This window comes from Schistocerca gregaria, chromosome 3 (assembly GCF_023897955.1).
Source record: "Schistocerca gregaria isolate iqSchGreg1 chromosome 3, iqSchGreg1.2, whole genome shotgun sequence".
NCBI classification, from domain to species: Eukaryota; Metazoa; Arthropoda; class Insecta; order Orthoptera; family Acrididae; genus Schistocerca; species Schistocerca gregaria.
In genome coordinates, this window is record NC_064922.1 from 381,583,038 (window position 1) to 381,607,758 (window position 24,721).

The window sequence follows — 24,721 nt, forward strand, 5'->3', positions numbered from 1 at the left end:
TAGGTTTCCATTGGTGTGATTCCCTTTCGAAATGTTGCCTATATACTTAGGCGAGAACTGGCGAAAGTGGTCTATCCATGGCTACTCCTTCTGTCTGCTCATAGTAACTACCATCAGAAAGCTATACCTGTAAAAGTTGGTCGTCTGTATGTAAAATTTGTGGCAAGTAATTTCCAAGGATTCTAGTAAGACATTCTGTAGGAAAAAAAGAGACAACATCAACACTCACAATGATGTTGGAATCCTTAAGCTTAAATTAGTTACAATGCCCAACAAAATCTACAGAGCTGTGAATATGATGTGAACATTTTCTTATATAAGGGTTAAGTGTATTTTTCAGGTATTTAATGGGTGAGTATGTTCAGGCACCGTTGTTGCTAACAATGGGGCATAAAGGCACCCCATCTTTGTCAATCTTCATAAGTCCATAAAGTCTTGGTGGAAACAGTGCTCTCTGTCATAACTGTTTAATAGCTTTGTCTGGCAAGCTAGATTCTTAGAGTACTGCCAAGGTCTTCTCTCCACTCTCTTGGTGTTGTCAATGTCAGTCTTCCAATATGCACTGTCTTCTAGCAGACCTCACATCTACTCAGTGTAATCCTGGTAAGATAGGACTACAGTTGCACTGCCTTAGATCCAATATGGACATCCTCTCGCCACTACAGATGTTCACTTTCATAAGTTTTGTTTGCATGAGTGCTCGGCAGGTTTTGTGACCCACTTCTTCAGCTGCCTCAGGTGAAAGTGTTACAGCTGCGTGTTCTATGGTGCTGATGTCTGTGACAGATGCGAATTGAGAAATAGGTGAAAAGGTTTCACTTCTTAAAAAAATGATTCAATTTTGCATCATACAGTTGCTTGGCTGTGATATTGATGATAGCTGTGCAGAGCATCGAAAGATGGTCTCCCTGATATACACTTGAATTTCGATTTTTTGACATTCAGTGACTTCACCTATGCGGAGTCCACTGTGGCCCAAGTGACACCATCAGTCCAGTCCTACATCCAGGAACTAAGTTGGTTAGCCAGCTGTAGGTGTAGATCAGTTCTTTGTTAGCTGAGTCCAGACACCAGCACACAAGGCCTACTCTCTCTCTCCTGTAGCAGAGCTAGGCTGGCATGTTACTTGAATCTTCTGGCTGCCACTGAGTTGAAGTAATACATTAGCTGATTTTCAGCACCATAAGTTCTTCATGGCATCTCATAAGGATTGAAAAGTCACTAAGCAAACAGCTCCTCTGGTGCACAATTTGTCAAACCTTTTCATGCTTTGATACATCTCAAATCTGGATTTCCCATTTTTTGTGAGCAGTTGCCATAACCATTTTGTCTATCTGTGTATGTATCTTGGCCTGATCCAAACTTCCATATGCCATCCTCCATGTGTCATTAAGCTGCACTCCTACACTTACTGTAATTCTCATGCAGGCGAGACATTTAATCAGGAGTAACAAGCCAGGTATCAGTGGATAAATTCAATACTGCAATACCTGTGTTGGTTGGAAATATGATGCAATGGTCCTTTAGACATGCATGCAATGTAGTGAAATGCAACATCGTAACTCTGAATATTTTATATCTTCTAACTAACCTTCTTGTGAAGCTACCCAATGGCATTAGTTTTTTATGCTATTTTTTTGTGGATTTTCGTTATCTATATCTCTCTTATCTGCTTTTTAATCATCCTTAACCTACTTTTATATTCAGTGTCCTGCAGCCTTATCAAGTTCATGGATGACATTGTTTGTATTTACATAGGCAAAGCTGCTATATGTAGTCTTGTCTATGTACACTCCTGGAAATTGAAATAAGAACACCGTCAATTCATTGTGCCAGGAAGGGGAAACTTTATTGACACATTCCTGGGGTCAGATACATCACATGATCACACTGACAGAACCACAGGCACATAGACACAGGCAACAGAGCATGCACAATGTCGGCACTAGTACAGTGTATATCCACCTTTCGCAGCAATGCAGGCTGCTATTCTCCCATGGAGACGATCGTAGAGATGCTGGATGTAGTCCTGTGGAACGGCTTGCCATGCCATTTCCACCTGGCGCCCCAGTTGGACCAGCGTTCGTGCTGGACGTGCAGACCGCGTGAGACGACGCTTCATCCAGTCCCAAACATGCTCAATGGGGGACAGATCCGGAGATCTTGCTGGCCAAGGTAGTTGACTTACACCTTCTAGAGCACGTTGGGTGGCACGGGATACATGCGGACGTGCATTGTCCTGTTGGAACAGCAAGTTCCCTTGCCGGTCTAGGAATGGTAGAACGATGGGTTCGATGACGGTTTGGATGTACCGTGCACTATTCAGTGTCCCCTCGACAATCACCAGAGGTGTACGGCCAGTGTAGGAGATCGCTCCCCACACCATGATGCCAGGTGTTGGCCCTGTGTGCCTCGGTCGTATGCAGTCCTGATTGTGGCGCTCACCTGCACGGCGCCAAACACGCATACGACCATCATTGGCACCAAGGCAGAAGCGACTCTCACCGCTGAAGACGACACGTCTCCATTCGTCCCTCCATTCACGCCTGTCGCGACACCACTGGAGGCGGGCTGCACGATGTTGGGGCGTGAGCGGAAGACGGCCTAACGGTGTGCGGGACCGTAGCCCAGCTTCATGGAGACGGTTACGAAAGGTCCTCACCGGTACCCCAGGAGAAACAGTGTCCCTAATTTGCTGGGAAGTGGCGGTGCGGTCCCCTAAGGCACTGCGTAGGATCCTAGGGTCTTGGCGTGCATCCGTGCGTCACTGCGGTCCGGTCCCAGGTCGACGGGCACGTGCACCTTCCGCCGACCACTGGCGACAACATCGATGTACTGTGGAGGCCTCACGCCCCACGTGTTGAGCAATTCGGCGGTACGTCCATCCGGCCTCCCGCATGCCCACTATACGCCCTCGCTCAAAGTCCGTCAACTGCACATACGGTTCACGTCCACGCTGTCGCGGCATGCTACCAGTGTTAAAGACTGCGATGGAGCTCCGTATGCCACGGGAAACTGGCTGACACTGACGACGGCGGTGCACAAATGCTGCGCAGCTAGCGCCATTCGACGGCCAACACCACAGTTCCTGGTGTGTGTGCTGTGCCGTGCGTTTGATCATTGCTTGTACAGCCCTCTCGCAGTGTCCGGAGCAAGTATGGTGTTTCTGACACAACGGTGTCAATGTGTTCTTTTTTCCATTTCCAGGTGTGTATTTAAAAACAATTTAATCCATTGCCGTTAAGCCAAATTACCAATCAGCTGATTCATAAATTCAATTTGATACTTTTATGAAATATTTGTTATTTTCAGTCATAAACATGTGATGGTATAGTTTGTCCAAATTTGGATAACTCTTAACAAGAAAGTCCTCAGCTGGACTGAATTTGGCAGCTAAGAACTGTGTTAAGAGGGGGTTGATATTCAGATATGTGCAGAAAGAAATAATTGACCTCTTGCAAGAAAACTGGGCCAGTTTCATTTGACAAAGCAAATTGAAGTAGAGGACTGAAAATTAAAGTTGTCTTTAGCTTGTCTTTACATTTTTTGACGAACTGAGTCATACATGTCGTGCATATTTGGGCTCGTTAAGCAGTTCAGGATATTTGTAGTGCGCTGAGTCTTCAATCTGTCAAGTGTTATACATGGGATTTTCACATTTCATTGTAACTAGGATTTGAGTGCTTCACACTTAATTTGAGAGGTTATGTGGATGCTGACTTTTACACATTCCAGTGTGTAAAGGTCGTATTATGCATATCCTGATTTAGAGAACTACCGTTACCAGGTTCAGCTACCTAGGACAACTGCGCATTGATGACAGGGTTCATTGTCAATTATTGCTGATTGTAAAAAGTTGATAGCGAACAGTGGAGAAGAGGCAACAGCCAATGAACAGATGGACTGCACAGAATAATTTCATTGTTGTGGGGTTCAGAAGTCACCACACCACCTGTTTACCTTCGAACACTACAAGTCAGAGCATACACATTGACATGGCTATCTTTGGATGCTCAAAAGGGGGGGGGGGGGGGGGAAGACTGCTTGGATAGCTTGGTTGCAGCACAAATGCATACACTATAATGGCAGGATACAAGGGCTGTGAAACCCACATCCTATACTCGATATTAGTATGAAATATGTCAGTCTTAAAAATAACCATATATTTGATGAAAATTATCTATATCTGGCAACAGTGGATTCCACTGGCAGCAGCAGTGCACTAATCTGACAAATGTAAGTTGTGGGGAGTCAAAAGGTTGCTAACACTGTCTGCCATGACATGAAACAAATGCACTACACTGTTGTCCTTTCATGTTGTGCTGATGGTACTAAACTTAATCCAGTTATCATTTTCAAGCACAAAACCTTTTGAAATACCATCAGATAGTGGTCTTAACATACATGATGAGGGTTGGGTGGTCAAAGCTGGTATGAAATCATGGATTAATAGAGTGTGGGAGAGAAGGAATGGTGCTTTATTGAAGAAGAGTTGTTTTCTTGTGCTGTATCATTTTAGTAGTCATTTGAAAAATTGTGTGAAAGAGAAATTAAGACAAGGAAATACAGGGCTTGCCATTATTCTGGGAGGACTTATTTCACAATTGCAATCTCTTAACATCTCAATAAATAAACCATTTAAAGTGTATATGAGAGAGGAATGGAACAAATTGATGATGGATGAAACCCGATATGAATTCACACTGGAGGGAGCTTTAAAACGACCTACTATCAAACAAGTGTGTCAGTAGATAAAACAGTCGTAGTCTAGGGTGAGAAAAGATGTTATTGTTAAATTTTTCAAGAAGTGCGACATAAGTAATGCTCTTGATGGCAGTGAAGACCATCTCACATGTGAAAAGGACGATGATGGATGATGGAGGAGGAGGAGGAGGAGGAGGAGGAGGAAGAAGAAGAAGAAGAAACTTTTCAGGGATTTTAACGGTAAATTCTGTTCCGTAAACTAAGAAGGTTTTTAAATCTGGCTTTGAAATCTAACAATAAAAATGGTGAAATGTTATTTTTTTAAAGAATTGCTTAAACATTAGTGTGGATGTTATAGTTTGTAGCATCTTACAGTCCCTAGTGTCTTATAGTCCATAAAATATGGTGATTCATGGATTCCAAACACAGCTTATTCTCATATTTAGGGAGCAAACGCAGCATGTTCATAGCCACAGCTCTTGCCTTATCGTATAGTTGATAAAAAATAAAGAAATTGGGCATTTAAAGTAATAACATACTAGTGCACTATATTCATATCTGGCATCCGACCATCATCTGACTGCATGTACTGTATTTTACTTACTAAAAGAGGCTACAGGCTATAAGACTTGTCTTAATTCCTAAGCAATTTTTTTTTCTAAAAATAACAATTTTATTATCAGATTGTATATTAAAAACAAAGATTCCAAGACTTACCAAGCGGGAAAGTGCCGGTAGATAGGCACAATAAATAAAACACACAAACACACACACACAGAATTTCTAGCTTTCGCAACCGACGGTTGCTTCTTCAGGAAAGAGGGAAGGAGAGGGAAAGACGAAAGGATGTGGGTTTTAAGGGAGAGGGTAAGGAGTCATTCCAATCCCGGGAGCGGAAAGACTTCTCTTAGGGGGAAAAAAAGGACAGGTGTACACTCGCGCGCACACACACACATATCCATCCGCACATACACAGACACAAGCAGACATTTGGCCTTTTACAAATGTCTGCTTGTGTCTGTGTATGTGCGGATGGATATGTGTGTGTGTATGTGTGTGTGTGTGCGCGCGCGAGTGTACACCTGTCCTTTTTTTCCCCCTAAGGGAAGTCTTTCCGCTCCCAGGATTGGAATGACTCCTTACCCTCTCCCTTAAAACCCACATCCTTTCGTCTTTCCCTCTCCTTCCCTCTTTCCTGAAGAAGCAACCGTCGGTTGCGAAAGCTAGAAATTCTGTGTGTGTGTTTGTGTGTTTTATTTATTGTGCCTATCTACTGGCGCTTTCCCACTTGGTAAGTCTTGGAATCTTTGTTTTTAATATATTTTTCCCATGTGGAAGTTTCTTTCTATTTTATTTACATCTTCATTATTATTAGATTGCATAGCCAGACGAAAAAGTCTTGTTTTATAAAACAAATCTGACCTTTAAAATTCCTGAAAATCGTCATCTGATATTGGGGCAGGAATCAGATCATGTTGGGAAGCTTGTGAACCCCCACAACTCATGTTCGCTGCATTGGTGTACTGCTGCTGCCAGTGGAATCCATTGTTGCCATATATAGATAGGTTTCCTGTGACATTGAATATATGGTCAGTTTTAAGATTGATTCGAATTTTAAATCAAACACTGGACTTTTTATATTAATTTTGAGTATAAGGTGCACCAGGATTTTGAAGGCAATTTTTCAAAGAAAAAATTGCGTCTTACAGTCTGTATTTGCTGTGGATGGGACTTTTAATGAATACGCATTGTGAAATCAGTTACAGAATGTCAACTCAATATTTACATTTGAAAAACTATAGCAGAGAGTGGACAGAAAGTGAACTTTTACACAATAAGTGGAACATAATAGTGCCATGCCTGATGCTTCCTGATTTTGTTTGAAAATGGATGTTTATGTAGTAGAAACACACTGTCTTTTTCATTTTACAATATATGCAATATATAATAAAAAAATATTTTGCAGAACCCACAAAACAAGCATTGTGCAATCTAACTCATTTTAAATCATTTTAGTTTTTACAAAACCAATTAAAATGTTACTGACATGCATAACATCCACTTTTTGGATCAACGAAATAATAAAAACAAGAAGTGCTGAAAATATTTTAGGAATGAATAAACTATTGTTGGTGGTATATCATGCGAGTGCCAGAAATTCAGGATATGAATGGAATTTTAAAATGATCAGCTTCTGATTAAGGGCTGCCAATTCTGCAGAGGAGCTATAAAATTAACGTCTGCATTTTAATATTTTTCCCCTACCATTAGCTTTTTTAAATTTCTCATATGTAGTTTAAACTAACAACAATATTAAGGAAATTACACTCCTGGAAATTGAAATAAGAACACCGTGAATTCATTGTCCCAGGAAGGAGAAACTTTATTGACACATTCCTGGGGTCAGATACATCACATGATCACACTGACAGAACCACAGGCATATAGACACAGGAAACAGAGCATGCACAATGTCGGCACTAGTACAGTGTATATCCATCTTTCGCAGCAATGCAGGCTGCTATTCTCCCATGGAGACGATCGTAGAGATGCTGGATGTAGTCCTGTGGAATGGCTTGCCATGCTATTTCCACCTGGCGCCTCAGTTGGACCAGCGTTCGTGCCGGACATGCAGACCGCGTGAGACGACGCTTCATCCAGTCCCAAACATGCTCAATGGGGGACAGATCCGGAGATCTTGCTGGCCAGGGTAGTTGACTTACACCTTCTAGAGCACGTTGGGTGGCACGGGATACATGTGGACATGCATTGTCCTGTTGGAACAGCAAGTTCCTTTGCCGGTCTAGGAATGGTAGAACAATGGGTTCGATGACGGTTTGGATGTACCGTGCACTATTCAGTGTCCCCTCGACGATCACCAGAGGTGTACGGCCAGTGTAGGAGATCGCTCCCCTCACCATGATGCCGGATGTTGGCCCTGTGTGCCTCGGTTGTATGCAGTCCTGATTGTGGCGCTCACCTGCACGGCGCCAAACATGCATACGACCATCATTGACACCAAGGCAGAAGCGACTCTCATCGCTGAAGACGACACGTCTCCATTCGTCCCTCCATTCACACCTGTCGCGACACCACTGGAGGCGGGCTGCACGATGTTGGGGCGTGAGCGGAAGACGGCCTAACGGTGTGCGGGACCATAGCCCAGCTTCATGGAGACGGCTGCGAATGGTCCTCGCCGATACCCCAGGAACAACAGTGTCCCTAATTTGCTGGGAAGTGGCGGTGCGGTCCCCTACGGCACTGCGTTGGATCCTACGGTCTTGGCGTGCATCCGTGCGTCGCTGTGGTCCGGTCCCAGGTTGACGGGCACATGCACCTTCCGCCGACCACTGGCGACAACATCGATGTACTGTGGAGACCTCACGCCCCACGTGTTGAGCAATTCGGCGGTACGTCCACCCGGCCTCCCGCATGCCCACTACACGCCCTCGCTCAAAGTCCGTCAACTGCACATACGGTTCACGTCCACGCTGTCACGGCATGCTACCAGTGTTAAAGACTGCGATGGAGCTCTGTATGCCACGGCAAACTGGCTGACACTGGCGGCGGCGGTGCACAAATAATGCGCAGCTAGCGCCATTCGACGGCCAACACCGCGGTTCCTGGTGTGTCCGCTGTGCCGTGCGTGTGATCATTGCTTGTACAGCCCTCTCGCAGTGTCCGGAGCAAGTATAGTGGGTCTGACACACCGGTGTCAATGTGTTCTTTTTTCCATTTTCAGGAGTGTACAATGACATTAACAGTAGTAAACATACTATAGGGAGGACTTTCAAATTTAATAAGCAATATTTTGTCTTAATTACTTTGCATTTTTGTGATGTAGATTTTATAACATGGAGTCTGTTAAATGAATAAATTCTGGACAGTGTTAGATGGTTAACAGACAGATGGCAGACAGAACTAATGTTCCACAGAATTCATTTAACTACAAAATTATAAGGTAATGTAATATTGACAGTTTCCTTATTGAAATTGTTCACTTATACCCAGTATTGTAAATTACTGAAAGAGCATGATTAGCTGTAACATATTTTCAAAGGAATATGTCACTTTGCATTCTTACAGCAGAAGGCTTCAGTAAATGTGACTAGTTACCTCGTGCTGTGGTGATTTTTGGGTAGTGCATCTCTAACCAACATGCCTGCAAAAATAGTATTCCAGCAGTAATGTAAGGTTAATTAAATATGACATTTCCATTGTAGTTTTTTATATTAAAATTAGACAACATTCACTGTGCTTTTAGATACATATGCATGGGATGCATGACTACTGAATTTGTTCTCAGGGCAGGGGCCTGCAGATGCCAGATTCTGCTTCCTATGCATGCCAGGTAAGAGCTTTGCTTTAACAGATATGCAGATAAAGCAAGGAACTGCTAACAGTGTTGTCATAATCCTTTATTTGGCACTGCTGTAAAATACCAAAGAAGGAATTATTTTAGTCAACTTTTTTAAAATAAATGGTGAATTTCTAATTTATTTTCATTTTTTCTAAAAAACAAAAAGATGTTACTAGTAAGTAACATTGCTCATAATAGAGCAAGTTAAAACTTTTTGTAATCAGGTGACCTGAAACCATCTGAAACAATAATTTTTTCCAGAATAATATTAACTTAACAGTTGACTATCCAGTTCTGTTTTCAGGCCAGTGATCATGATCAGTCTTGCACATTGTATGTAGGAAAGGGCTGTTGCCTTCATTTGCTGTGGTGCTGGTGGTCTGTAAAATGTCAAATGATGATCTCCCAGGTTTTTACCTTTTTTCTTCCTTTCAAACATTCGTTGAGCTACATATGGCATCAGTGCGAAGACGTATATTTTACCCTGTTTACGTATGTTAAATCGGCCATGCATTTACTTTGCACAGATTGTAGCCAAAAAGCTGCAAATGACAGGGTCTACTTTTTGAAGATTCTCTGTAAAGTTCAGGCAGCATGACTACTAAATCCACTTTTCTTACATGCTACACTATGTGATCAAAACTATCCGGACGCCCCCAAAAACATATGTTTTTCATATTAGGTGCATTGTGCTGCCACCTATACACCAGGTACTCCATATCAGCAACCTTAGAAGTCATTAGACATTGTGAGAGAGCAGAATGGGGCACTCCGTGGAACTCGCAGACTTGGGTGTCATTTGTCTCATATGTCTGTACATGAGATTTCCACACTCCTAAACATGCCTAGGTCCACTGCTTCTAATGTGAAAGTGCAGTGGAAATGTGATGGGACACACAAAGCACAAAAGTGTACAGGCTGACCTTTTCTGTTGCCTGACAGAGACTGCCGACAGTTGAAGATGGTTGTAATGTGTAATAGATAGACATCTATTCAGACCATCACACAGGAATTCCAAACTGCATCAGGATCCACTGCAATTACTATGGCAGTTAGGTGTGAGGTGAGAAAACTTGGTTTCATGGTCGAGCAGCAGCTCATAATCCACACATCATGCCTCACTTGGTGTAAGGAGTGTAAACATTGGACGACTGAACAATGGAAAAATGTTTTGTGGAGTGATTAATCATGGCACACAATGTGGCGATCTGATGGCAGGGTGTGGATATGGCGAATGCCCAGTGAACATCATGTGGCAGCGTATTTATTAGAACCAGCAGTAAAATTTGGAGGCGGTGGTGTTATGGTGTGGTCATGTTTTGCACGGCGTTGGCTTGCACCCATTGTCGTTATGCATGGCACTATCACAGAACAGCCCTACATTGATGTTTTAACCACATTCTTGTTTCCCACTGTTGAAAGCAATTCGGGGATGGCTATTGCATCTTTTAATATGATCATGCACCTGTCCATAATGCATGGCCTGTGGTGGAGTGGTTCCACAACAATAACATCCCTGTAATGGACTGCCCTGAACTCCCTGTAATGGACTGGCCTGCACAGAGTCCTGACATGAATTCTATAGAACACCTTTGGGATGTTTTGGAACACCGACTTAGTGCCAGGCCTCACTGGCCGACATCGATACCTCTCCTCAGTGCAGCCTAGGTGTTTGGATACTTTTGATCATCTAGTGTAGTTGTACTGCTTTATGATACAAGGACAAAGCAGCTTGATTTGTTCTTTTCTGTCTGGCACTAATTTTTCACAGTGGAAAAAACTTCATTAAGGGAAAAAGGAATGGGCCAAGCATATTAATCAGTTATCTACTAATCTTACAAGTATCACCTCATGATGATTAGTCATATCCTCCATGATCCACAGCTTCCTATCCCTCATTTCAGCAGATCCTTTTCATCTGCCAGTGGACAGATTTCATTAAAAGTGTCCATCAGCATGCTGTGTATGGAAGGAGATCAAGAACACCCCAGACACACCTGCCTGAATAAAAAGTTTCAAGCCCCAGTTGTGAGGTTTATTTTGTGTGTATTTATTATTTTTTCATTGCTTGTGCACTTTTATGGTACCATAATTGTATCTATCAAAAATTATTATTCTTGGTGCTACTGACAAAAATTCCTTGTAAAATCATTAAGAACTGGTTTCATTTTGAACTAGTGGCTATTTGTGTTACAAGAATTTGTTCACAAAGTGGAAGAATTAATTTAGCTACTGAAAACAGACATTTAAGCACAATGTCTACAGCTTCGTTACATCAAGCTGAAGGAGACCAGTAGTCAATAAGAAGACAAAATCTGACAGAACTTATAAATTTCTGTCATGTTTGGGTTCACTGATATGATTGTCAGATGCACAGAACAAAGTACTGTCTCACTAAAAACTGCATTCAAAAGTTTTTGTCAAAGTATTTCCAAAAATACTCAAGTGGTTTAGAGTCAAAGATGAGAAGTGCATTTGTAGAGCCCAATGTAAGAACAGCCCTCAACCACTTAAATTGTCATGTGTCGTTCCTTTGTGTCATGTGTCTTTCCAATTACTTGAATCATCATATGTCTCTTCTTTGTAGCTTATATTGTTGTTGCCTGTTGTGTAACTGTGTTTACCCATATCAGAAACATTAGAATTGTCGACTTCTGGGTATGCAGGCACAACTGTGAAACTTGCATTTTGCTCAGTACCACTACCCAGCTCACATTCATCTTTGGAATAATAACTTACTGTTCAGTACAGGTAATTTCTGGACTGTTATGTGGATCTTCATCTCTGTCATTTCCCAAAATACTTGGTTCAGAGTTATCTGAATTATTTTAATCTGATGAACAGGAATTCCTTGGTGGAAGTACAAAACATCTTTGCTATTGTACTTCATAAAACAATGCCATATCCATGCAAATCAGCTCTTGCAATTAACAGTTAGTTGCTGTAAGTGTAAAAATAAAAAAATAAAAATAAAAAAGGCTACAAAAAATTCCTCAATAATGAGCATAATTGCCTATTAGTAACTCTAAAATTAAGTCATTAGTTTTATATGTATGTAAATCAACTTAGTGTACCTGTATATATTTTATAAAAGTGAATTGACAAAGCCTGTGTGAAAGCCTTCCCTCATTCATAATTAAACTACCAGAAAACAACACGAGGCATCGAGCAGCCCACAGTTCTTGTGTAACATATGTATATCTTTCTGACAGAGCATGATGCAATTCGATTTTAGAATATATGAGGGGAGGGGCAGTTCCTTGCTGGGAACAGCATTACATTTGTGTGCCACACACTGCTGTGTACTTCTTTTGTCTGCCAAAAGTTCCAGGTGGCTTCACTACTTCTTCTTCTTCTTTTTTTTCCCCAAGGAAAAAAACCTTTGACAGGATAGATGTTTACTCCTAATGTTATGAGCTCTGGCTGTGTTTGGGGATGTTTTATTATTTTATGTATTATGCTACATACAGGCAGTTTGTTAAACTCTACAATTAATTCAGAGTTAAGGTTCAGATACTTTCAAAATGAAATGGGTAATTGTGTGCAGTTGCTTAATGTGATGTAAGCCATTCCTACATGATCAGCACAAAAACATATCAACTGTACAAACAGTGTAAAAAAACATTAACATAGCAGCCTTTCATTAATTTCACATATTGCAACCAATATTACAATAAAAACATGTGCATCAATGTGAAAATGCTTGCAAATGCCACAAAAAGAAATTCATCTTTTGCCATTAAAAAAAAAGTTATCTACTATGATATCCCTGCTTTTCTCAGTGTGACCAGTGTACTGGGTGTTCAGCCTAATCATTGTTTCCAGTCTGTGCAAAATATTTTGATGATCACTTCAAGTCATCTTCTTCATGTGCTGTGCCAGCTAGTGTGGTTGGAGTCCAGGCAGCAAGTACGCATAACAGCGTAACTTGCACCACTGGTGGAGAGACAATTGGGTTGGTCATCGAAATATTGTGCATAAAATGGAAATTACAACTTGTCTTAAGACTCAGAAGCACAATATTTATGTTATGTACTGTTTGACTATCACTAGTGACCCTATTAATATTAGAAATTGTAGGGTGTATTACCATGAGCACAGTTGCAATTGATTATCAATCATTAAAAAGGCTTTATTAACATTGGGCACATTCAATGACAATAATTATGTATCTCTCATTCCCAAGTAATCAAATCTGAATTTCGGAATGTGTGTTGATTCAGGATCTCTCAATTCCAGAAAACAGCTGGAACTTAATAAAATTTAGTCTTTTTATCATTAACAACAATATAAAAGTGTTGCACAATAGTTGTACAAGAAATGAATTTCAAAAAAACTTAATACATCCAAAATGAGAAATTACTGCAAGGCATAAATATGGCCAATTAAACAGTTGTGCAATGTTGTAATATATTTCATCTACTTGAAGATTTTATTAGGTCACTGCATAAGTTTATAGCATTGTTGTTTTGCATTTTGGTATTCCAGTTGCTATGGGTTTATTTATTGACTGTCATTTTTTATTTGTAGTTCATTGTTGCTATTTGAGTTTACATATTGTCATTTTGTCATTTGGAGACTGTGAGTGCAACTGTGGATGCTAGAAAATTGAGTGCAAAGTGGAGAAATCAGAACATTTCCAACATATTCTTCTGTTTGAGTTCAATAGAGGTGTGACAGCAGTGGAGGCAGCCAGAAATAGTTGTGCCGTGTATGGAGATAATACCATTGGGCAGACTACAGCAAGAAAATGGTTTTCTTGTTTCACGGAGGATCATTTCCACATTAATGACTCTTCATTTTTGAGGAAGACCTTCAGGGTTTGATGAAGATCGTTTAAATGCATTAAGCCACAATGATGTACATAAGAATAGCCGAAAACTGCCAAATGTAATGAACTGTGCTCATTCCACAATGCATTTGCATGCAATGGGAAGGTTTAAAAATCGGGTGTGTGAGTAACATATGCTCTAAGCCAAAATCACACAAATCAATGGGTGGCCATATGTGCATCTTTTCCTGCTCATCATCAGTTGGCTCATGGACAACACTGACCATTCCTGTCCTATATCTTAACTGGTGGTGAGAAACTGTCTTTATGTTAACGTAAGGAGAAAAAAGAATGGTGATCCCAAACAAACCAGCAACTCATCGCACAAAGATCTCGTTATGCGTCTGGTGGAATAGCAGCAGATGTTTTGTACTATGAATTGCTTCCCTTAAGTGTAACCATCACTGCTGATGTTTACTGTCAACAACTGAGATGTCTTGCAGACACAGTCTGAGAACAATGACTGAGAAGAATGCATGAAGTGATGCTACTCCACAATAACACTCATCCATATTCTGCTAGACTGACAAAAAACGCTATACAGGAGATGAGCTGGGAAGTCGTTCTGCACCCACCTTATTCACTTGATCTTGCATCTTCAGATTTTCACCTTTTCTACACTCTATCGAACAACCTTCAAGCAACTTTCTTTCCAGATGAAAATGTGCTCCAAACATGGCTCGATGAGTTCTTTGCATCAAAACCACACAATTTCTACAGTTGCGGAATCAAAAAGTTACCCCACCTTTGGCAGACTGCTATAAATAGAGAAGAAGAATATGTTATTGGTGACTAAAGTCTCTGTTACACTTATATGTTGTATTTATGAAATTTACGGAAAAATCCTACAAACTTGTGTGCCAACCCAGTACTAGAAACACAGTATTTTCAGAAACTGGAACTGTAATTTCATACATGCAGTTGATTATTGCACACACATTTTAGAATTTTGTGTAAAATGGGTGGAGAATACAGTAAACAGAAAAACTAGAGGCAAACCATGAGCATTAATTTTGTTTCTAAACTACACAGGAATTCAGTGAATTTTTAGATTAACAGAACCCAAGTCTGTATTTACAGTAAATGAAGATTATGGATGTGGTAGTTTGGTGAGGGTTGTGGTGGTGGTGATAAAGACAACAGATGTAGTGACATACATACCCAGAAAAAGTTTGGCAGATGGCTGATGATACACTTCGTGGTGGCAGTAACTGTGTATGAATGTAGGATGGATACTTTATACTCTACCACTCATGAAACATTATATTTAAAACAAAAGAATGCTGAATATGAAGAACAAATTCACTTTTGTGTGAATTTTAAAAAAAAATGACATTAACAAAGTGCCCCTGCCCCCCTTACGACATCATAATCAATTCTTCACTAGTCCTAACAGTAATTAAACTGATGATTTATCATCCATTTCAGTGAACTAGAAGAAGAGTATGATACTGTTTTCAAACTTTTAAGGGTTGTCCTTACTCTTGGATTAGATGTCTTAGTGTATTGCAGAACGGTTGGCTCATCCATTTTTGACTAATAATCATCTGTTTGCTGCTTTCAGAAGTGATACAGCCTAATTTTCTATCACATACTCATGTATGTGAGTAGGAGGTGCGGTGGTGGTGGTGGTGGAGGCACATGCATGCTAAAAAAGATGTTTGGTATTGGAAACTTATACATACCTATCAACTTCATCTGTTCTTCTTCTCTCATCATCTTAGGTGCTAGTAATAATAGTCTGATAATCTACCACTTTCTTCTGCTGACATGCCATCAGTCTATCCAAGCTCCAAGTTAATTTGAATTATTCACCTATTTGTGTTTGCTGCTCTAATCTCCTAGTACCATTAGTCACAGCAGAGTAAAAACCATCTGGACAGTGAGCCCATTTTTCTTTACCTGTCTCAATTTTCATGATCAACGAAGTCCAAAACTGCTACCTGCAGTTGCAAACAACTGTCTAGAGGTTGTCTGAGTGGCAGTCAGGCTTTAAATTCTATATTTAGAAGTATGGATGCTTTCATTTACACCATTCTCAATGTATTTACTATCCACCTATGTTGGTAATAGAGAAGGGATGCCTTTTAAGAAGGCTTTTGTGCAATCCCAACTTAATGACAACTGACATGGATGTAGATAAGAAAGACCGATACATCTAAAGATCATAGACAATGTCCACTGAATGGTAGAGTAGGACAAAATTTATTTGGATGATGAGTAATGAATACAAAATTTTGATTTTTTGTTCTTGAATAATAAATCGGACTGTATTTCAAAAGTTATTTGTTCACATAAATAAAATCAATTGTTCATCATTTGTGAATAACAAGATTGTATATAATAAAGAAGTTTGAAATCCAAAGAATTTAATTTCAATCATTTGCCATTCATAAAATAAATACATTTTTGTTGCTTTTAAATTAGTTTGCGCAACAGCTATTTTTTTTTTCAAACTTCTCATCAAAATACAAAAAAAACCATTCCAGGAGACTTTAAACCTATAGTCTGTTGACATTCATCATTACTGACAACTGAGTCATTACTTTGTTCACCCATTTTGCAGCATAACAAACACGAGAGTACTTTGTGATTATATTGGCTAGACACTCATATCTAATAGGGTTAGGAACCCTGGTGCAATTAAGAAAGATATTTCAGATTTGGGTCTACATTAGCTGCATTCTCATCTTTGCTTAGCCACACAGAGTGCTTCAACATGTTAGCAGAGGGAGAGAAAATAGGAAGTACTGGGCATGTGCTGAATCAGCTAAATTTGGTCACATGATTAATCTTGACTGATAATGCCGCATATGAAGGCATTTCTGTGTACCAATTGTTATAATGTAAAACAAGTAAAGCTTTGCTCAACCTGAAGGTTGGTTTGAGCACCACACTGCTTTACAAGGGCATTGTTTTGTTGGAGTTGGTACACCCTTGCCTTCCTCAGACCTTCCTACCGACATATCCATCCAGTTATAGCATGACATACTATTTAACACGTACTCCAAAATATGGTATAATTTAACTTCACATTATTAGTGATAAAAAAAGTGATAAGTGCCAGAAAAAAGATCACAGAATCAACAGGGAATAGAGTTTCAGACCATCTAGCATTGTAATCTGGAGCTTATCCATTGAGTCATTGAGCCCCTTTGTTGTATAAAGCTTTACTGAATTATTTATCAAATAGAAACTGGTCTGAGCAATATTTGTTATACATGGCAGAGGGATGTTCAAGAAGTAAACAAAGAATATGCAGTGGTAGTCTAACATATTTGTCATTTAAGTTATGAATAATAAAAAAAACAAATTATTATTTGTATATGCAGGTATTTGGACTTACAAATAATTTTTTTTGAGCGATTTACTTGTTTCAATAATTATCTAGATAGAAATTTATTTGAATTATGCCTATCTCTGCCGTGTTGGAATTCCGGTGACGATAGGTGCTTACAGACCTAATTTGCAGCCAGCCTTTGTGCTAAGATTGGTAGTCACCTCTAACTATCTGACAGCAACTTCTCATGTTGTGTGTGGTACACTCACTTCTATCTGCTCCCAAATCACTCATTTCCTTCTGGCTACTCACTCCAATGTAGATGCATGTGAGGTAATATTGACCCAGCAACTTACCTTGGAAGTGGACTAAAGAAAAGCAAATCTGCATTTATCATTTTTGTAGATTTAGAGAAAGCTTTTGACAACACTGACCAGGTGACAGAGATAAAATTCAGAGTGGAAAGTTATTTTCAACTTTTATAGAAATCTCATTTGCAGTTATAAGAGTCAAAGCACATGAAAGGGAAGCAGCAGTTGAGAAGGTAATGACACAGGGTCATAGCCTCTCCTCAGTGTTATTCGAACTCTGCACTGAGTATAAATTCAATTATTATTTTAACAAGGTATTCCTTTGGAGTGTAGTCCTCCATGGAAGTGCAACTAGACAATAAACAGTTCAGAAATGAAGAGAACAGAAGCTTTCAAAATGTGGTGCTGCAGAAAAATTCTGAAGATTAAGTGGATAGATTGAATAACTAATGCAGAAGTACTGAGTCAAATGAGGAAAAATAAAATATATGCTACAGGTTGACTCATTGGTAGGAAATACCTTCAGTCATGAACAAATCATTAATTTGATAATGGAAGTAAATGTGGGGGGGGGGGGGGGGGTAAATGATAGAGACCAAGGTATGAATGCAGTAAGCAGATTCAAACACTGGACATAGGTAACAGTTGTTGTACAGAGACGGAGGGATGCATAAAATGAGATTTTGAACTGAAGATCACGATGTGACGACGACGACAACAACAACAACAACAACAACAAAAACAACAACAACAACTGCTAACTCCAGCAAACAATTGGCACCATGAAGTCATTTGGGATTCATGTGAAGCAAGATCTAGAGGTTCATTTTGTGGCCCTGAATCCATTACTTGATCAGTGATGGAGCTAACTGCCCTCTTGATATTTCAAAAAGCACAGAATTATTGTAGTGTTTCTGTCAGTATCACAAAGAGAGTAATTTGAGGATTTAATTTTTAAAATAAGTTTTATACCATTTTAGCCAGCACTTAAATTATGTGCCAGATTGCAATTATGGGCCTAAGAAGAGGGATAAACCCTTGATTGTTACCTGGTTTATCCCAGATGTGCTCCCAATACCTGTTAACTAAGTGATAGTCAGCACATATGAAGCAGACATACATGTGATACTTTGGCAAGTGAGATACATTTAAGCTTTGAGATTGCTCATTAGGTCCAGCTTTGTGAGAACACTAACAAGCAATCCAGTGTGCGCACCCGCTCCCCCCCCCCCCCCCCCCCCCCTACTCCTCCCTCTCCCCCAGAGAAACAAATTCAGAAGGTGCCCTATCAACCTGTCCCTTCTTTTAGTCAAGTTATGCCACAAAAATTTTTTTCTTCCAGTTCTCCTAATTTGTTACATGATATAGTCATATCTTCAGCATTCTTCTGTAGCACCACATTTCAAAAGCTTCTATTGTCATATTCTTGTCTTAACTGCTTATCATCAGACCTTCTATTCTAGCCTAATTTAATGTCCTCCTTCACAAAGTGACCTCACTATTGGGGCATAGTGGTGTGTGGTAGTGGGAATAAGTGTTTCCTCACTGGGACGGTTAATTATTTTCAGTAAAGTTACTAAGTCGTAACAGGGATTCCTCCAGCCACTAAATAAGTGCTCCTAAATTACCTTTATGTATGAACTAATACTATTCCAGCAAGAGTGTGCAGTGTTTATGGCTTATGTACAGCTCATATTGGGAAAAGAGTACTCAGCTTGAATTTCAGAGGGCACTTGCAACTTTGAGAAAAAGTGTTGGAGTATGATTAGTAGGTTCCTCAGACTTGATTTAACAGCCATATTTTAAGTCATCAGTTTTGTAGTGTTATGTGTATTTTAATAGGTTTTTTCAAGTGTTATTATGTATTTTTTCATGACTTTTGTGACATTTGATTAGCTTTTTAGTTTTATTTGGTATACAAAATTTCACAATCAGCATAAACAAGGTGGTGGGGGTGGGGGCAAGGGGGAAGGCTAACAACTGTCATGTTTGATAATAAACCAGATGTTCATTCACTTTTGGCCCTTCAATTAAAATTTGTATGCAAAACAAAAATCTAAGCTGGGAGGAGGAGGAGGAGGAGGAGGAGGAGGAGGAGGAGGAGGAGGAGGCGGCAGATACTTGTGTAACTTTATGATATTCACCTCATATGACTCTCATGAATTTGAATTTTGCAAGACAAAGCACACATTGAATTTTCCTGTACTTTTACGTAATAATGGGGCATAGTAGTTGTTTGAGTGCCATTGATGTGTAAATACCAACATGTGAATCATTAGGTTTACCACATTTCTGGAGCTCTTTGACTGTTACATGCATTGAGAGTAAGACACCTTTATGAAGCATTGTTCAGAAATAACATGAATCAAAAGCCCCACAAAAACAATGTACTTATGGTGAATCTTTACACTATAATGAACAAACATTAATGATTGAAAATTTATGTACCCCTAACTGAAATAACAGCACAAGCCATTCCTGTCTTAAATTTTCTAGCTATATTTGTATGTTTTTCCATACCTTTTTATTTACAGCTAACATAAGATATAATAGACTGACAGTGTATCATTAGCATTGTAGCATGGTCAATGTTCATATAAGCTGTCTATGATTTCAAGATGTAATACATTAAAAACTTAGATCAGACTTTCATGTGTGAAAGAGTTTTCTAAGACTCATTTGTGCACCTGCACACTTCTTGGTTGTGCACGGCTTAGCAGATGGGGTCAGAGCAGCAGGTGGAAGCAGTGCGCATGGCTCTGGAAACGTACAGTGAGCAGTTGGAATGTGGCAGCAGGACCAAGATGCTGGACATGGAGGGGGCAGCGGAGCAGTTGAGGAAACAGATTGCTGCCGAGTTGCGGCATGTTGCCACCCTGCTAGAAGAGCAACCGGGCTCGCAAGCAGCAGCTGCCATTACCAAACAGGTACAACACACAAACCAGTTCACATGCATAAACATAATCCTATAGTTAATGCATCTAAAGATGCACTTTTTCCTTTGTCGAGCACATCTCAGTTATTTTTATCCTCCTTTTATATATTTTTATCTTTCCTTCTTCCTGTAGTTTTTATGATTGTTTTAAGTATAATCTGCATTATCTCTAACATCATTAATCTATAGTCAGCTTTCTGTTATTAGTGTCTTCATTAGTGTCAGCATCAGCTGATAGTTTCTGTTTTTACTCATGCACATTTAACTAAAAATTCTAAATCCGAAATCACACTTTTTTCATTACTTTTCCTTCAATTTTTCTTTTCTTGCTTATTACTCAGCAATTAAGAAGAGTTAAAAGTATAAATTCATGTCCTTTCTTGTGAACGACCACATGGTGCATTCTGGAATGAGTGTAGTACCAATGTTGCTTTTGTTGTTGTCACCATTGTTGTTGTTGTTGTTGTGTGCTCCTCTCACTTCATATACAGATACACTATGTGATCAAAAGTATCCGGACACCTGCCTGAAAATGACTTAAAAGTTCGTGGCACTCTCCATCGGTAATGGTGGAATTCAATATGGTGTTGACCCACCCTTAGCCTTGATGAGAGTTTCCACTCTCGCAGGCATACATTCAGTCAAGTGCTGGAAGATTTCTTGGGGAATGGCAGCTCATTCTTCATGGGAGTCATGCACTGAGGAGAGGTATTGATGTCGATCAGTGAGGACTTGCACGAAGTTGGCGGTTCAAAACATCCCAAAGGTGTTCTATAGGATTCAGGTCACGACTCTGTGCAGGCCAGTCCATTAGACGAATGAATTGTCATGTAACCACTCCACCACAGGCCATGCATTATGAACATGCACTCAATCATATTGAAAGATGCAGTCACCATCCCTGAATTGCTCTTCAACAGTGGGAAGGAAGAAGATGCTTAAAACATTGATGTAGGCCAGTTCTGTGATAGTGTCATGCAAAACAACAAAGAGTGCAAACCCCCGCCATGAAAAACACAACCACACCATAACACCACCGCCTCCAAAGTTTACTGCTGGCACTACACACGGCTCGCTCAAAAATTCCAAACAGAGTAGTCCAATAATTTGGACTGGACCTGGGAGTTCTAAACTTCTCTGATGAAAACCTGTAAATGTTTCCCGAAAGCCATTTTTGCAATGGACTTCATTAGACTCCAGCCACAAATTTCTTTATATTAGGAATAGGTGGAAGACAGAGGTGTCAAATGTGATTAATAGTGCAGATATTATAATAATTTGTACTTGAAATTCCTTAGTTTTCCCATTGTCAAAGATACTTCAGTTGACTGACTGATGACTGACTGACATATTTAATCATCAATAGAACAATACAAACTGTGTGAATGTCATCAGTTGTTGGTACATTTTTTCTTATTAAACACACACACACACACACACACACACACACACACACACACACACACACACACACACACACACACACAATGTGGTCAAAAGTATCTGGACACCCCCCAAAACAGATTTTTCTCATGTTAGGTGCATTGTGCTGCTGCCTACCACCAGGTACTCTATCTCAGCGACCTCAGTAGTCATTAGACATTGTGAGAGAGCAGAATGGGGCACTCCATGGAACTCTCAGACTTGGGTATCACTTGTCTCATATGTCTGTACATGAGAGTTCCACACTCCTAAACATCCCTAGGTCCATTGCTTCCAATGTGATAGTGAAGTGTAAATGTGAAGGGACACGTACAGCACAAACGCTTACAGGTCTACCTCGTCTGTTGACTGACAGAGACTGCCGACAGTTGAAGATGATTGTAATGTGTAATAGATAGACATCTATCCAGACCATCGCACAGGAATTCCAAACTGCATCAGCATCCACTGCAAGTACAATAACAGTAAGGCAGGAGGTGAGTGAACTTGGATTTCGTGGTCGAGCGGCTGCTCATAAGCCACACATCACGCCGGTAAATTCCAAACAATGCCTCACTTGGTGTAAGGAGCGTAAACATTGGACGATTGAACAGTGGAAAAACGTTGTGTGGAGTGACAAATCATGGTACACTATGTAACGATCTGATGGCAGGGTGTGGGTTTGGCAAATGCTCTGTGAACGTCATCTGCCAGCGAGTGTAGTGCCAACAGTAAAATTTGGAGGCAGTAGTGTTATGGTGTGGCCATGTTTTTCATGGAGGGGGGGGGGGGCTTGCACCCATTGTTATTTTGTGTGGCACTATCACAGCACATGCCTACATTGATGTTTTAAGCATCTTCTTGTTTCCCACTGCTGAAGAGAGATTTGGGAATGCTGACTGCATCTTTCAACATGATCAAGCACCTGTTCATAATGCATGGCCTGTGGTAGAGTGGTTACATGACAATAACATCCCTGTAATGGACTGGTCTGCACAGCATCCTGACCTGAATCCTGTAGAAAACTTTTGGGATGTTTTGGAACACCGACTTCGTGCCAGGCCTCACCGACCGACATCGATAGCTCTCCTCGGTGCATGGCTCCCATGAAGAATGAGCTGCCATTCCCCAAGAAACCTTCCAGCACCTGACTGAATGTATACCTGCAAGAGTGGAAGCTGTCATCAAGACGAAGGGTGGGGCAGCACCATATTGAATTCCAGCATTACCGAGGCAGGGTGCCACGAACATGTAAGTATTTTCAGGCAGATGTCCGGATGCTTTTGATCATATAGTGTAGATTCATGCAATTTTTACCATTCTTATAATTATTCTTACTATACTTACAATTAGGCCATTTACATTGCTTAGCACCAGGGTATTCGTGAATAAGTGGCTGTCAACAGTTGTTTTAAATATTCATTCACAATGTAGCAGGCTTAACTTAATAAATATGTTTTTAGCCTTCTGCTGAGGACATGGAGTTCATTACACCTTTCATTTCCTGTGGCGGTTCATTGTGTAGTTTTAGATCCTTATTAAGTATATTATACTGTACTTTGTGTTTTTTCTGTTTAGGTATAAGTAGTGGCTGGATCTCATTTTGTTGTCATGTACTGAACAGTTTTGTAGTGTATAGATGATGTTTCCTTTTAATTAACATTACAGTCTGTAAGATACATTCATATGGGACAGTAGAATTTCTAGCCTTTTGTTAAATTCAGTGCAATGGTTCCTGTTGTCACTACTATATGTGTTGTTATCCATACAGCTCTTTTCTGTATCTTGAAAGTCATTTATATGTTCCCAGCACTTGTTCCCTAATACAAGATTCCATAAATGAAGGCTGAATTTATATACACTACTGGCCATTAAAATTGCTACACCAACAAGAAATGCAGATGATAAACGGGTATTCATTGGGCAAATATATTATACTAGAACTGACATGTTATTACATTTTCACGTAATTTGGGTGCATAGATCCTGAGAAATCAGTACCCAGAACAACCATCTCTGGCCGTAATAACTGCCTTGATACACCTGGGCATTGAGTCAAACAGAGCTTGGATGGCGTGTACAGGTACAGCTGTGCTGATGCAGCTTCAACACGATACCACAACAGTTCATCAAGAGTAGTGGCTGGCGTATTGTGACGAGCCAGTTGCTCGGCCACCATTGACCAGACATTTTCAATTGGTGAGAGATCTGGAGAATGTGCTGGCCAGGGCAGCAGTAGAACATTTTCTGTATCCGGAAAGTCCCGTACAGGACCTGCAACATGTAGTCGTGCATTATCCTGCTGAAATGTAGGGTTTCGCAGAGATCGAATGAAGGGTGAGCCACAGGTCATAACACATCTGAAATGTAACATCCACTGTTCAAACTTCCGTCAGTGCGAACAAGAGGTGACCGAGACGTGTAACCAATGGCACGCCATACCATCATGCTGGGTGATACTCCAGTACGGTGATGACAAATACACTCATCCAATGTGCGTTTATCGCGATGTCCCCAAACACGGATGTGACCATCATGATGCTGTAAACAGAACCTGGATTCATCCGAAAAAATGACGTTTTGCCATTCGTGCACCCAGGTTCATCGTTGAGTACACCATTGCAGGTGCTCCTGTCTGTTGCAGCATTAAGGGTAACCGCAGCCATGTTCTCAGAGCTGATAGTCCATGCTGCTGCAAACGTCATCGAACTGTTGTTGTCTTGCAAATGTCCCCATCTGTTGACTCGGGGATCAAGACGTGTCTGCACGATCCATTACATCCATGCGGATAAGATGCCTGTCGTCTCGACTGCTAGTGATAAGAGGCCATTGGGATCCAGTGCGGCTTTCCATATTACCCTCCTGAACCCACCGATTC

At 40.4% G+C, this 24,721-nt stretch overlaps 1 protein-coding gene across 6 annotated transcripts in view; it reads left to right on the forward strand.

Moving 5' to 3' along the window:
* Nucleotides 1-24,721, forward strand: part of LOC126355009 (uncharacterized) — a 504,064-nt gene that overhangs the window by 464,642 nt on the left and 14,701 nt on the right. For 3 of the 6 annotated variants that reach the window (XM_050005149.1, XM_050005144.1, XM_050005148.1), the window contains 2 exons: nucleotides 9,011-9,055; nucleotides 20,207-20,413. In XM_050005149.1, the coding sequence (XP_049861106.1) occupies nucleotides 9,011-9,055; nucleotides 20,207-20,413 (252 nt within the window). Of the gene's footprint in view, nucleotides 1-9,010; nucleotides 9,056-20,203; nucleotides 20,414-24,721 lie in introns of all 6 variants that reach the window. The other 3 variants (XM_050005146.1, XM_050005143.1, XM_050005145.1) reach the window with 2 other exon arrangements.